Below are 15,146 nucleotides of genomic sequence, written 5' to 3'. Positions count from 1 at the left end.
AACACCTATCCTTCTCAAACTCTTCCAAAATATAGCAGAGGGAGGAACACTCCCAAACTCATTCTACGAGGCCACTATCACCCTGATAACAACACCAGACAAAGATGTCACAAAGAAAGAAAACTATAGGCCAATATCACTGATGAATATAGATGCAAAAATCCTCAACAAAATACTAGCAAACAGAATCCAACAGCACATTGAAAGGATCATACACCAGGATCAAGTGGGGTTTATCTCAGGAATGCAAACATTTTTCAATATATGCATATCAATCAATGTGATACACCATATTAACAAATTGAAGGATAAAAACCATATGATAATTTCAATAGATGCAGAAAAAGCTTTTGACAAAATTCAACACCCATTTATGATAAAAAAAAAAAAACTCTCCAGGTAGTAGGCATAGAGGGAACCTACCTCAACATAATAAAGGCCATCTATGACAAACACAGATCCAACATCCTTCTCAGTGGTGAAAAACTGAAACCATTTCCTCTAAGATCAGGAAGAAGACAAGGCTGCCCACTCTCACCACTCTTATTCAACATAGTTTTAGAAATTTTAGCCACATCAGTCAGAGAAGAAAAAGAAATAAAAGGAATCCAAATTGGAAAAGATGTAAAGCATTCATTGTTTGCAGATGACATGATACTATACATAGAGAATCCTAAATATACTACCAGAAAACTACTAGAGCTAATCAATGAATTTGGTCAAGTAGGATACAAAACTAATGCACAGAAATCTCTTGCAATCCTATACACTAATGATGCAAAATCTGAAAGAGAAATTAATGAAACACTCCCATTTACATTGCAACAAAAAGAGTAAAATACCTAGGAATAAACCTACCTAAGGAGACAAAAGACCTGTATGCAGAAAACAATAAGACACTGATGAAAGAAATTAAAGATGATACAAACAGATGGAGAGATATACCATGTTTTTGGATTAGAAGAATCAACATTGAGGAAATGACTATACTACCCAAAGCAATCTACAGATTCAATGCAATCCCTCTCAAACTACCAATGGCATTTTTCACAGAACTAGAACAAAAAGTTCACAATTTTTATCGAAACACAAAAGACCCCGAATAGCCAAAGCAATCTTGAGAAAGAAGAAAGGAGCTGAAGGAATCAGGCTCCCTGACTTCTGACTATACTACAAAGCTACAGTAATCAATACACTATGGTACTGGCACAAAAACAGAAATATGGATCAATGGAACAGGATAGAAAGCCCAGAGATAAACCCATGCACATATGGTAACATTATCTTTGATAAAGGAGGCAAGAATATACAGTGGAGAAAAAACAGCCTCTTCAATAAGTGGTGCTCCGAAATCTGGACAGCTACATGTAAAAGAATGTAATTAGAACACTTCCTAACACCATATCCAAAAATAAACTCAAAGTGGATTAAAGACCTAAATGTAAGGCCAGACACTATAAAACTCCTAGAGGAAAACATAGGAAGAACACTCTATGACATAAATCACAGCAAGATTCTTTCTGACCCACCCCCCAGAGAAATGCAAATAAAAACAAAAATAAACAAATGGGACCTAATGAAACTTAAAAGCTTTTGCACAGCAAAGGAAACCATAAACAAGACTGAAAGACAACCCTTAGAATGGGAGAAATATTTGCAAATGAAGCAACTGACAAAGGATTTATCTCTAAAATATACAAGCAGCTCATGAAGCTCAATATCAAAAAACCAAATAACCCAATTCAAAAATGGGCAGAAGACCTAAATAGACATTTCTCTAAAGAAGATATACAAATTGCCAACAAACACATGAAAGGATCCTCAACATCACTAATCATTAGAGAAAGTAAATCAAACTACAATGAGCTATCACCTCACACTGGTCAGAATGGCCACCATCAAAAAATCTACAAACAGTTAATGCTGGAGAGGGTGTGGAGAAAAGGCAACCCTCCTGCACTGTTGCTGAGAATGTAAATTGATACAGCCACTATGGAGAACAGTATGGAGGTTCCTTAAAAAACTACAAATAGAACTACCATATGACCCAGCAATCCCACTGCTGGGTGTATACCCTGAGAAAACCATAATTCAAAAAGAGTCATGTACCAAAATGTTCATTGCAACTCTATTTATAATAGCCAGGACATGTAAGCAACCTAAGTGTCCATCAACAGATGAATGGATAAAGAAGATGTGGCACATATATACAATGGAATATTACTCAGCCATAAAAAGAAATGAAATTGAGTTATTTGTAGTGATGTGGATGGACCTAGAGACTGTCATACACAGTGAAGTAAGTCAGAAAGAGAAAAACAAATTCCGTATGCTAACACATGTATATGAAATCTAAAAAAAAAAAAAAAAAAACAGGAAAGGATGGTGAAGGGCCTAGGGGCAGGACAGGAATGGGGATGCAGATGTAGAAAATGGACTTGGGGACATGGGGAGGAGGAAGGGTGGGCTGGGACAAAGTGAGAGAGTGGCATGGACATATATACACTACCAAACATAAAATAGCTAGCTAGTGGGAAGCAGCCGCATAGCACAGGCAGATCAGCTCGGTGCTTTCTGACCACCTGGAGGGGTGGGATAGGGAGGGTGGGAGGGAGACGCAAGAGGGAGGGGATATGGAGTTATATGTATACTTACAGCTGACTCACTTTGTTATACAGCAGAAACTAACACAGCATTGTAAAGCAATAATACTACAATAAAGATGTTAAAAAAAAAAAAGAAGTGACGCAACAACATCTGTAGCATTTAAAAAAAAAAATCAACAGCCATGATAGGTGATGTGGGGAAAATCATTAAGAGCAATAGTCCCTGAGAGCACTTTTAAATTTAGGATAAAAGGCTCAGCGATTCCACACTGTTCCTCATCACGTTGAATAACATGAACTGACAGTTGAGTCTTTTAACTGTAATTTTTTGTCTATTACTCCATTAAAAACAAAAGGCTTTAGTAATGGAAGACTTTTAGGAACAAAATAATTTGAAAAGAAAAACATATGCTGTTTTGTCTTCTATTTTAGATGGGGAAAATCTAACTTAGAATCTGTAGACTCATTCTTCTGTAAAGAAAATCCAACAATTTACATATTTATAATAAAAATGCATTCAATACATGCAGATTCTACTATACATAGTCCATTCAATGTACATAACACTCCATACAACTACACAGACCAATCCGAAAGCATTCTAGATAGATTTTTTGATCTGGTCAGGCAGAAACAAGTATGTATAAATTATATCCTTTGGGAAAAGAATTTTATTTACCAAAATAATAAGCAGGCAAGTGATACAATGAAGGCTCCTAAGAAGCTCAGGAAAAGGAGAAACGTGAATGATGACGTGAGAGATATGACAGTCACAGCATCCCAATTTTGGAAATTTCTGAAGCACCAGGAAAAAGAGGAAATTTGTCAGCTCAACCTCAGTGCAGGTTGAGATGAATGAAATTCTGTCATAGCCTGAATTGCCACTGTTAGAATGGGAAAAAAGCTTTCTGTGGCTTGGGTTTTTATTATCCATGGGCAAATACCCAAATCATACAACAGCTCGTATTCATCTGTTAGCCAGCACTCTCATTTCACAGGTGGCAGTCTTGGCTTTATAACAAAGACCTTGTTTTGACAGAAAACGTGAGTGCAATGCTTCATCCCGCTAAGTCATCCAAAGTAGGACTGGGATCTACAATGTATGAGAGTGAATTAAATATTCAATTGATCCATACTTCACTAGACTCTAAACAAAGAGAAATCCACCCTCCAGAAAGAGCCTGTTTTGCAAAGTTCAATATTTAGTGTCTCCAAAGTCTGCTGGAATGGCTGCATAGTGCCAGGGCCTTGCTTTTCCTTAGGAACTCTAAACAAGAAACCTTTGAGCTTTTAGTCAGGGGACTAAAATGGGGAGGGATTATCTTTCTTGAAGTTTAAAATGGAAACAACCTAAATATGACCAACAGGTGGATGAATAAGCAAAGTGCAGTATATCCATATAATGAAATACCACCTAGCGATAAAAAGAAATGAGCTAAGGCTACACCCAACAGGATGAATCTCAAAAGCTAAACAAAGACATCAGACTCAAAAGACAATATACTGCATAATTCCATTCATATAAAATGCTCACAAAAAAAAGAAAAAAAAAGAACTAAAGTGATGAAAAGCAGCTCAGGAACTGCCAAGGGTCAAGGAAGGAGTGGAGACTGACGGCAAAGGGGCAGAAAGGAATTTGGGGGGGACATAGAAACATTCTATGATTGTGGTGGTAGTTACATAACTATACACATTTGTCAAAACTCATCAATTTGTACAGTTAAAATCAATGAATTTTACTCTAAGTAAATGGTACCTTCATGATGCCAGTTTTTAAACTGGAAGCCAACAAGACAATGGAAGATGGAAATATCTTACTAGTGCATGAACAAGAAGTGATTAAGACTGGTTGTCCAGACACTGCTGATTCTTCTACTGATTCTCATTTTAGCCCTGACTTTGTTTCAATGCAAGGGGGAAACATGTAAATGAAAAGGAAAACCCCACCCTGCCAGAGTAAATGAACAACTGAATCTCTGATGCCTAGAATGTGCATTTTGCATTAATATATTTCTTTCTACAACACTTAACCATGCAGTAAGCATTTGAAATGATCCTTAGATTTTACATACCTATAGCCTCTCATGAATAAAATGATTCAATCATGTTACCTCGTGTTTCAACTGCACTGATGCACTTTCTAAGAATTGTGAATCCCATCTTATCCAACTGTGCACCTAAAAGAAACAGTTATAAAATATTAAAGGCACAATTAGTTACTCACAATTTCTTCCTTACAAAAAGAGCAGAAAATTATTTAAATCTAATATAATGTTTATTTCACTCTTTAAAAAAAGAAAGCTAAAGGCCACGCATTCCCTGTTTAAATAATGTAAATGAGAATTTCATATACTAAGAGGAGCATTTACTGGAATTTCAAGACATTTATTACCAACATATATAAATAAACTTGTAATTTAAACTAGGTTTTAAGTTAATAAATATAGTATTTTAAATAGTGGGAAAGAAAGTGACACAAATCTTTAGGGGAAGCTATTTAGAAATAGTTAGCATTTTGCCCAAATTCCAACAACAGCTCAGGTTTGTTTTTTAATTATATATATGAGTGAAAGTTCTTAAATGTCTTGACAAGCTGGAGAACACAAAACTTTTTTTTTTTTTAACCTAGGGGGAAAATATTTTTAAATACTTTTAAAAAATGGTATTTGAGCCATGAGCTTGAAATTTTTTTTCATATTTTATACCATGCCCTAAACGTTTAATATTTTATTATTTTCATAATGAATTTAAAATAGCTGATTCATGTAGCAAACAAAGATTTTGAAAATATAATTTGATATTGTTTTCTAATATGGAAACTTAACCATGATTAGGCTGACCTATTGGAATACCCTACTAAAAGGCAATTCTTGTTTCAAAAATGCAATCAGGGAAAGTGAATGCTTTATTCTGTATTTAGAACTCAGGAGCAGGAATACTAAATAACTCTTTGTTCTCAGAGGGGATAGCATGAACAAGTCATGAACATAAACTTTGCAGGTTTAAAACTAAGCTCGGACAGCATTTTAAGGAGGAAAATTGGGCAGTGGTTTACTTTTTTCAGGATCCACTATTCACAACATTTATATAAAATGCAAGTGTTTCTTTCTGCCTAGCAAAACTACTTTTCCAAAATGAGGCATGCTTTCATTTTTCTACTAAAACAAGAAAAGAAAGGAAAGAGAGAAGGAAAGAGGGGAAAAGAGAAAGAGGGAAGAGAAAGAAAAGCAAAAGAAAGGAGGGGAAGAGGAGGTACTTCGGGGACTGACAACCTTCCCCGGCACCAGGTCAGTTCCCAGTGGCAGGCTAAGTGAAATGCACATCATGATCATTTCAAAATCATGGGTATTTAACAATGTTCCCAAACTGTGGACATCTGACAAAGGTAGCTTCATTCCTCCAAAGATATTAAAAGTAGATTCATAAAGAACCCAGCAAATTTGATCACATTTTCACTTTATCTCAGTACAAATCAAGAGTACACAGCTAGGGAGTACTTCCTTTTCCTCTAGTGCATACAATGCAAGTGAAAATTATTGTCCTAGAATACCTGAACGTGTTTGGTTGTTGTTTGCTTTATTTTCTAAGGTGCAATGCTATACTATTTGTACAGCCCATACTCAAGAGACTTTAAGGATAAAGGATATTAAGGGTGGAGGTGAGAAGGGTTGAGAACAGGGGACCACAGGAGTTTACAACTTAGGAAGCTGACAGATGCATAACTGAAACTCTTATGTATTCATTTGTGGCTATAAAAACAAATACCAAAGTGAATTACAGGGAAAGATTTTTTCGGTTTTGTATAGAAAGACTGGGAAGAAAAACGCTCAGAGATGGGAAAGATCAAGGAGGGTTACAGCTGTCCAGGAAAATGTGAGGAGGTCCTCAATGAATAAGACATCTACTATTTAGAGGACTAACACAGACAGGGTAAAGAGAGTAAGCACCCAGCAACAGTTTGACATCAGTAATAAAAACAAAATAACTCATGAGAAAGGGAGACAACATTTTTATAAATTAGCACTTACTTCCTTCTGGTCTTGGGATGATGGCTCTATTAAAACTAGGGAACAGCTAATAAAAGACAAAAGGGGGAAACAATATTTTTAGCAAATCAATAGAAGAGATTCTAGTAGGCACACCTAGGGACTGTACAAAAAATACACTGACATTGGTTAATCATCTATCATGCAAAGATAGGTAACAAAAAGGAGCACTCTGGGTCTCTTCTGTCTCTCCCTGAGATATTGCCAAAGTAGCAAAAATAAGATGAAGGGGCCAGGACTGAAAGTTCATGGAAATTTGAAATGCTCAGATGAACGGCTGCATTCTAATCAGTAAGCTCATTTTTTTCATCACTATTTCTAAAGTCTGCTGTTTACTTAAGAAACACATGACTCTTGCCCATAATTTTAATAACCACATCTGAAATATCAAGGTGATGATCCCAGGCTGCCTCTGAGAATTCTAGTGCTGTCCCGTTATTTGCAAGGCACATACGTCACCTGGAAAAAATACACAGTGCCTTAAGTGTCCCCTTGTAAACACAGAGCTGAATATTTATTTTCTTTCTACATACTTCCCTTTGTCTGTATATCTCGAATTAATTACTTGGCTTTTTTACTCTAAAGGAGAGCTTATACGTCTTCAAGGTTACACTGCCTTTGGCAGTAGACTTATTTCTTCATGACTTAGTCATGGGATCATTTTGCTATGCAAATAAGCAAACTCACTTTCCAAAGAATTTCTTGAATATCTGGGGGGCGCAAGTCCCAGTCACTGCCTTGCCTTTACTAGAGAGGATTAGGATAACCTGTTTTGGATCTCAGCAAGGGTCAATGCTGGAAGTACTCCTGACTCCCAGCTAAAATTTTCAAGGACAAATTAAGAGTAAATAGAAATAAAACCAAGGAGGCTAAATGTAGATCAAGTATAAGAAAATGATACACAATTCCAACCACTGCCTTTTTCCTCCAAGAATGATACATTCTCCTATATAGGATTTATTTTTAAAAGATGTAATTTGGGCTTCCATTTCTCAAACACCACATCAAGACTGCCACACGTGGTGCTGCCCAGCCTCTTTGCCTTATTTCCTGCACTCTCAGGGTGCTCCCCACTACCATCAGAAAACAATATATTTTGCCCGTTTCATAAGCTGTATCTATGACCCCTCTACCACTTTGCAAATCATGCTCTTTCCTCTTTTTATTTTAAATCCTGCTGAAATGGCAAATGCTCTCCAGGTAAGCCCACCTGGTGCCTGCACTGGCAGTTTGTTCAGAGGCATAAGACTGTAAGCAGCATTGACTGAAATTGGTTCTATGGTGTTTTCTACAATTATCCTCACTAACTCCCCCATTCAATAGATGAGCTATCCAATTCTCAGCTCCCAAATGCCACCAGTCCACTGAGAGGAAGGTAATGCTTGAATAAAGTGGCAAACTGACTGAATTCCTGTGCCTCTGGATCTCTATCACTGCCTTTAATTTATTCCTCAAACCAATCTGAATACAGAGGCCCATTCACTACGGCTACATAATATTGCACACTGTGAATCATTAGGCTGAACCATAAATTGTCAAATGATGCAAAATAAGTACAGCAGTCACTTCTAATATTGCCTGCACAGCCTCATATTTACTGTTCCATCTCCACTGAGATCAAATTGCAAGCATTTATTGTGATCATCACCCAAAGTACTGTCACAGGTAGGAAAAAAGAAATTGAGGATTCAGATGACTTCCTCAAGCAAAGCAAATCCTAGCGGCAAAGTCAAGAAAAATAAAAACTAATGATATATCAGTCTCGTGTGTGCCCCTGCTACATCAAGCCAAATTTCTAGAATACCGAATACTTCCAAGAGGAATTCAGACACCAGTTTCAGCAGGGAACTTTTTTCAAATATTATAAAGCAAAAACAACATGAAAACGAACACAAGCCAACTCTACAGGATGTGAAATAAAACTCAACCATTGGTTATTCTTACAGCTTCTTTTCCACCCAGAGCTTCCAACCACTGCTTCCTCTCCTCTTCCGAAAACGCCTGCATGGTCAAAGAAACTCCAGGCCTGCAAGACACCAGGAAGAGATCAGGTTACCCCTTGGCTGCTAAAAACAAACCTCTTTTTCTACTCTCTAATTTTTCATTGTGGTAATTGTTTCTTTTACATTTTCAATTCTGATAAAATACACAGAACATAAAATATACCATCTTCACCATTTTTCACTGAACAGTTGAGCAGTGTTGAGTCCAGTCTCCAGAACTCTTCATCTTGTAAAACTAAAACTCTGTACCCATGAAAAAGTCCCCATTTCCCCTCCTCACAGCCCCTGACAACCACCCCTCTACCTTCCGTCTCTGTGAATTTGATTACTCTAGGTAACTCTTAGAAGTGGACTCATACAGTATTTGCCTTTTTTGTGACTTGCTTATTTCACTTAGTAAAGTATCCTCCATTTTCATCCATGCTATAGCGTGTGTCCGAATTTCCTTCCTTTTTAAGGCTGAACAGAATTCCATTGTATGTAGAGACCACATTTTGCTTATCCATTCATCCATCAATGGACATGTGGCTTGTTTCCACATGGCTACTGTAAACAATGCTGCTATCAACATAGGTGTACAAATATCTCCTTGAAACCCTGCTTCCAATTCTTTTGGGTATATACCCACAAGTGGAGTTGTCCAGCATGACATAATAAATATATGTCTGGTCTCTGACCCTACTTCCCGGCACACAGCTCCTAAAACCGTTAGAATCTCCGCCATGATGTGTCATTTTGTATACTAATGAGCTGATGGGACTGGGGGGGCTCCTGGAAAGTCTCAGGATGAGGGCCGGTTGCCAAGGGAACAAACCATGTGATTAGAGGATTAGAACTTTCAGGTCCACCCCACCCATACACCTCCCAGGAGTGGGGTAGGACTGGAAATTGACTTCAAACACCAATGGCCAACGATTTAGTCAATCATTCCTGCACAATGAAGCCTCCATAAAAATCCCTGGGGTTCAGAGAGCTTGCAGGCTGGTGAGCCCATGAAGATGCTGGAGGGAGAGCACCTAGAGAAGACATGGGAGCTCCAAGCCCCTTCCTCCATACTTTGCCCTATACATCTCTTCATGAATCTCTTCGTCTGTTGCCATTAACATATCCTTTGTAATAAATCAGCAACAGTAGGTAAACTGTTTTCCAGAGTTCTGTGAGGCATTCTAGCAAATTATCAAACTCAAGGACAGGGTCATGGGAATGCCTGATTTATAACCAAAAGTACAGTTGACAACCTGGACTTGTGACTGGCCTCTGAAGCGGTAGGGGGCAGTCTTGAGCCCTTGATCTGTTGGGTCTTCATGAACTCTAGTTAGTGTCAAAACAGAGTTCAATCATAGGACACTTGGTCTCCACAGAGAATTGGAGAATTGCTTAGTGCAGAGAAACCCACACCATTCTGAGTACAGAAGTGTTCTGTGAGTAGGGAGAAATAGTTTTGTCTCACAAGAGGGGTCAAATGTAATTTTTTTTTAATGTTGCTCATTCCCACTAACAATGCACAGGGTTCCAATTTCTCCATATCTTCACCAACACTTGTAATTTTCTCTTTTTTTTTTTTGAAAGTAGCCATTCTAATAGGTGTGGGGTGCTAGTAATGATTAAATTTTATTTATAAAAGAGATACATGTTTATTGTTGCCCAGGCATAGGCACAGTGAAAGCAGAAACTCATCTTTCACCCCGTCCCAATTCCACTTCCCAGAAGACAGCACTGTTAGCTGTTTAGGGTGTTTCCTCTGTATTTTCTTAGAGCTCTGGGTTGGTCCTCAGGGCCAAATGCCAATCTTTCTCAGTTCAGTTTATGTGGACATTTAGAGAGTCTTCCAGAAAACTCTTCATATTGGGAAGGAGTCCTAGGTAGAAAAGCCATGAATAATTCCTCTTAAACTGTGGTGGTTTCTCCAATGAAACAGATTTTGTATATTTGATCAAAAGTATTAAAAATGAACCTTTCTAGCAAGGGATGAAAAGGTAGAATACTCCAAACCATAGACAACTGGAAATGAGAATAGATGGTTGAAATGGAACGTAAACATCCAGTCTCCTTTGATACTGAATATGCTTTTTAAAGTTAACACTCCTGTAACTGTACTTCACCTCATTTTCAAGTATTGGGTAATCTCTTACTAGTAAAGCAAGCAGCAAGAATCAAGTGCAATTCAATAATCGCTACAATTTTTATAAAGTACTATAAAGCGTGCAGTACTCCAAAAGCATCATGCCAAATACAAATATGCGATGCCCCCAGTGTTCACACCCACAGGCGTTAGGCTTTCTCCCCACGTGATGGTTATAAAGCCTGAGAAGTTATGTGCTTCAAGTTCACTACCAAGTAACTATAGCTGCAATGGATAGTCTCTTGTCTTCAACCATTTTCTCCGGACTATGAATTTTGTGGGGGAAAAAAAATCACTTGTAATCCCCCAACCCCACTCCTGAACAGCAAAATGGCTCTTTACTGTCTACCCTAAACATTTCAGCATTGGCCCGGCTTTGCCATCACCTTGGCACTACAGAGCTCACAACCAAGATTCCACCTCCTCTTGCTCTTCTATGCACAGCATCCTTCTGGAGCAAGAATCGAGGCAAGATGCCCAGAAAACCAGGCTGTTTTAAGAAGTGCCTCGAATGGGACGTGAAGATTTTGGCCCTTATTCTTAGTAACCCACACTGGGCTCAGGAGAGTTAATTAAAATTGTGAGGGAAAACTTCAGATGGCAGGCATGTTTTTCTTTACATCGGTTAAGTGATAAAACAATATTTACACACAGGGGTCTCAGGTCTGCATGACTGCTCCATTCTTGTAAAGGAGAAAAAATAGCTAAAGACCTCTCCCAAAAGTGTACAGAATGGATTCAAACACTTGATATGTAACTAAGTGAACTAAAGTATAAAATGGACAGTAAGAGGCTACAGCAAATATATAACAGAAAGTTAACAGCTTTTCTAATCCAGGAATGGCAAAACCAGCAGAGAAAAACGGGACCCCAGGTTAAAAATGGCAACGTCTGTCATGTGAATACAAACACAGGGTTTACAAACACAGTTCAACAACCATTGAAATATTATCTGTTGTGCTTTAGGTCTTGTACCAGAGGGTCAGGAATTATTAAATATCTCACTATCTGCTGGGCACTGGGCTCAGCATACAGCCCACAAAGGGCTGACGATCTAGCAGAGAAAGCAAAAGGTAAACAAGTGCAAATAATCAATCAGTTACAAGTACACAGAGCGCTGCCAGGGAGTCAGGTAAGTGTAAATGAGTGAAACCAGCTACCTAGAAGGAAAAGAGGAAATGAGCAGGACAGCAGGAGATGCATGTCCACATAGAAAAGCTTTCAGTTTCAAATATGCTAAATCATTGTGGTCTAGACTTGTTGGTGAGCTACTTCCGCTGCCAGTCTCTGGGCAACTTCAGGATTTCAAGGTGCTATGGAGTTAGAAAAGGAAAGCCTGGCCTAACCCTGGAAGTTAGGCATCCCTGGGGAAGCGACATTTAATCTGAGGCTTTAAGGATAAATGAGCCACACAGGAGCAATAGGGCCAGAGTCGTCCCCTAGACCAAAGAGGAACCTAGGAGGAAAGAGAGCACTTTCGTGGAGCTGGGATCAGCCTCATCACGGGTCCTACAAGCCAGCTGGACCAGCAACACGATGGAAAGCTGGAGATGCAGCCCGGGGTCCCACCACAAAGGGCCTCCTTGGCCATGCTAAGGGTTTGCTTATCCTAAATGTCACTGAAAGTTTTTAGTAGGGGGTTAACATGATCAGATTAAAGGTGTCCATGAACACTGGCTGCTGCTGGGCGGAAAACAGACTGAAGAGGGGTGGGTGCAAAGATTTGTTAGAAGACTCAGAGGATAAGACAGAGTGACGAAGATGAAGGAAAAACAAATGAATGGACCTGATAAATAGTCATGAGGTGCTACTACATACTATGGGCAACAAAATAATGAGGAAGAAAGCTGTCACTCCAAGAATAAAGAATAAAAGACAGATCATTTACAATATAACGTTAATAACTAGTTAAGGGATTCGGTGAGAGCCAAAAACAACTGTAGCAAATAAGGACTTACTATACTTATGATACTCAAAATCAGACACCGAACCTGATGAAATTTCCTGTGCCTTCTAGTTTCTTTTTGTTTTTCCCCTAAGGTTTTCCATTCATACTCGAGGGAAGATAATATTTACTACCAGTATATGGTTGGATTTTTTTTTCAGTATTCATTTATTTATTTTCCTTTTTTTTTTTTTTGGCTGCATCAGGTCTTAGTTGTGGCACGCGGAATCATCATTGAGGCACACAGGTTTCTCTCTAGTTGTGGCATGCGGGTTTTCTCTCTCTAGTTGTGGCATGTGGGTTTTCTCTCCCTAATTGAGGCACGTGAGCTCAATAGTTGCGGCATGCTGGCTTAGCTGCCCCGCAGTATATGAGATCTTAGTTCTCCAACCAGGGATTGAACCCACATCCCCTGCATTGGAAGGTGGATTCTTTACCACTGGACCACCAGGGAAGTCCCTGGTTGGATACTCTTAACTAAGTTGTACATAGAGCAGCAGATAAGAGAAATAATGACCGGTTCTGATAACTTGGAAGACAAGACAAAAGTGTTGAATGATGAAGAGTCATGAACTAGAATTACAGATAGTAAAGTAAGGACAAAAGCAACTGTCAGGCTTCAGATGAAACTGCCATATTACAACTGGATAGAAATCCAATGTGGCATAAAAACTAAAGCATTATTCTACTCCTTGCCTCCGAGGCGTGATGCCTCAGACTTGAGCCCCCCAGCCCTTTGAGGGATATGGCAGGGAACAAACAAACCAACCTGTTGCAAGATAAGAAATTCAGTAGAAATCTATCACCTACAATGAAAGAATTCTATTTCTGTTCCCATTTTGACAAATAATAACACAGTAACTCACAACAATTCCAGTTTGGAGAATTAATTCATCACACTGTAGTGAGCCCTTGGAACACTTCACACTTGCCATATGTTACTTAAAGGGATCAGTCACCAGTATTACAGAAAGCTGGGCCCCATCCTACCACACTATAAGCCCTTACCTCTAAATAAAACATCGCACACTAAAACACGTTTCAACCATTTTAAATTTCTCAAGTTTCTTCCCCTTTTTTAATAATCAATTGCTAGGAAATCATTAAGCCAAACTGAGACTTAAGGATACATTTTAAACTACAGTGTTAATAGCATCTCATCCTTAAACCATAAAAAGTCTCTAGTTTTTGAAACAAAGACATGTTTTATTAATAAGATTTAATGGACGTATAGAACAACATGGTGACCACGAGGCTAGTGAAGAACAGAAAATTTTACAACAATGTGCTGGATTATTCACAGTTACATAAAGAAAGAAATAGCAATTATCTCTTTTTCGTTTCACGGAGTAGCTAAGGGAAAAACATTAGCAACTCCCCAGAAGCTAGAACCAGGATTGAGAACCTTCTAATCTGGGGTTCTTGGAGCAGATATTGCTGCAATGCGTTACACGGGTCCAGCTGAGGACAGTGCCTCCTCTTCCTCCTTCATCAAATAATCATCTAGGGGCTTCCCTGGTGGCGCAGTGGTTGAGAGTTCGCCTGCCTTTGCAGGGGACACGGGTTCGTGCCTCGGTCCGGGAAGATCCCACATGCCGCAGAGCGGCTGGGCCCGTGAGCCATGGCCGCTGAGCCTGTGCGTCCGGAGCCTGTGCTCCACAACGGGAGAGGCCACAGCAGTGAGAGGCCCGCATACCGCAAAAAAAAATAAAAATAAATAAATAAATAATCATCTCGACCAAACTAACATCGGATACGGGCTGTGTATCACACACTGTGCTAAGCTCTGGATAATCCTGCATGCATAGCAAGGCAAAGTGGATTCCTGGCATACAAAGGCAATGGGATAAACTTCACGAAGGAAAAGTGGACCAGACAAAAGAGAGTACCTGGCCGGGATAATCTGTCCTTACTTAAAACCAAAATTATTGGGGCTTCCCTGGTGGCACAGTGGTTGAGAATCTGCCTGCTAATGCAGGGGACACGGGTTCGAGCCCTGGGCTGGGAAGATCCCACATGCCACGGAGCAACTAGGCCCATGAGCCACAACTACTGAGCCTGTGCGTCTGGAGCCTGTGCTCCGCAGCGGGAGAGGCCACGATAGTGAGAGGCCTGCGCACTGCGATGAAGAGTGGCCCCCGCTTGCCACAACTGGAGGAAGCCCTCGCACAGAAACGAAGACCCAACACAGCAAAAATAAAATCATTAATTAATAAAAAAAAAACCAAAATTATTATCTGTAGAACACAAGGTTGAGAACTGAAATCTGAAGAAACAGGTTAAGCAGGTTCTTATTCTTAAATCAGCACCTCAATCTCGTTTCATTCATTCATTCAAAACAGTATGGACTATTACGCAGCAGACACTACCCAAGGCAGATGCGTGAGAAACAGTTTTAGGAAACTACTATCTATCTGTATTCTA

The 15,146-nt window shown here is 39.2% G+C and overlaps 1 protein-coding gene across 2 annotated transcripts in view; it reads right to left on the bottom strand.

Annotated features, from left to right (window-relative positions):
* Positions 1 to 15,146, bottom strand: part of ARHGAP10 (Rho GTPase activating protein 10) — a 336,361-nt gene that overhangs the window by 161,827 nt on the left and 159,388 nt on the right. For both annotated transcript variants that reach the window (XM_060116129.1, XM_060116137.1), the window contains exons 11-13: positions 8,597 to 8,678; positions 6,635 to 6,680; positions 4,718 to 4,783 (exon numbers count right to left, since the gene is read on the bottom strand). In XM_060116129.1, the coding sequence (XP_059972112.1) occupies positions 4,718 to 4,783; positions 6,635 to 6,680; positions 8,597 to 8,678 (194 nt within the window). The remainder of the gene's footprint in view (positions 1 to 4,717; positions 4,784 to 6,634; positions 6,681 to 8,596; positions 8,679 to 15,146) is intronic.

This window comes from Mesoplodon densirostris, chromosome 1 (genome assembly GCF_025265405.1).
Source record: "Mesoplodon densirostris isolate mMesDen1 chromosome 1, mMesDen1 primary haplotype, whole genome shotgun sequence".
NCBI classification, from domain to species: Eukaryota; Metazoa; Chordata; class Mammalia; order Artiodactyla; family Ziphiidae; genus Mesoplodon; species Mesoplodon densirostris.
Note: the sequence above shows the minus strand (reverse complement) of the source record. Positions and strands in the feature narration are given on the sequence as shown.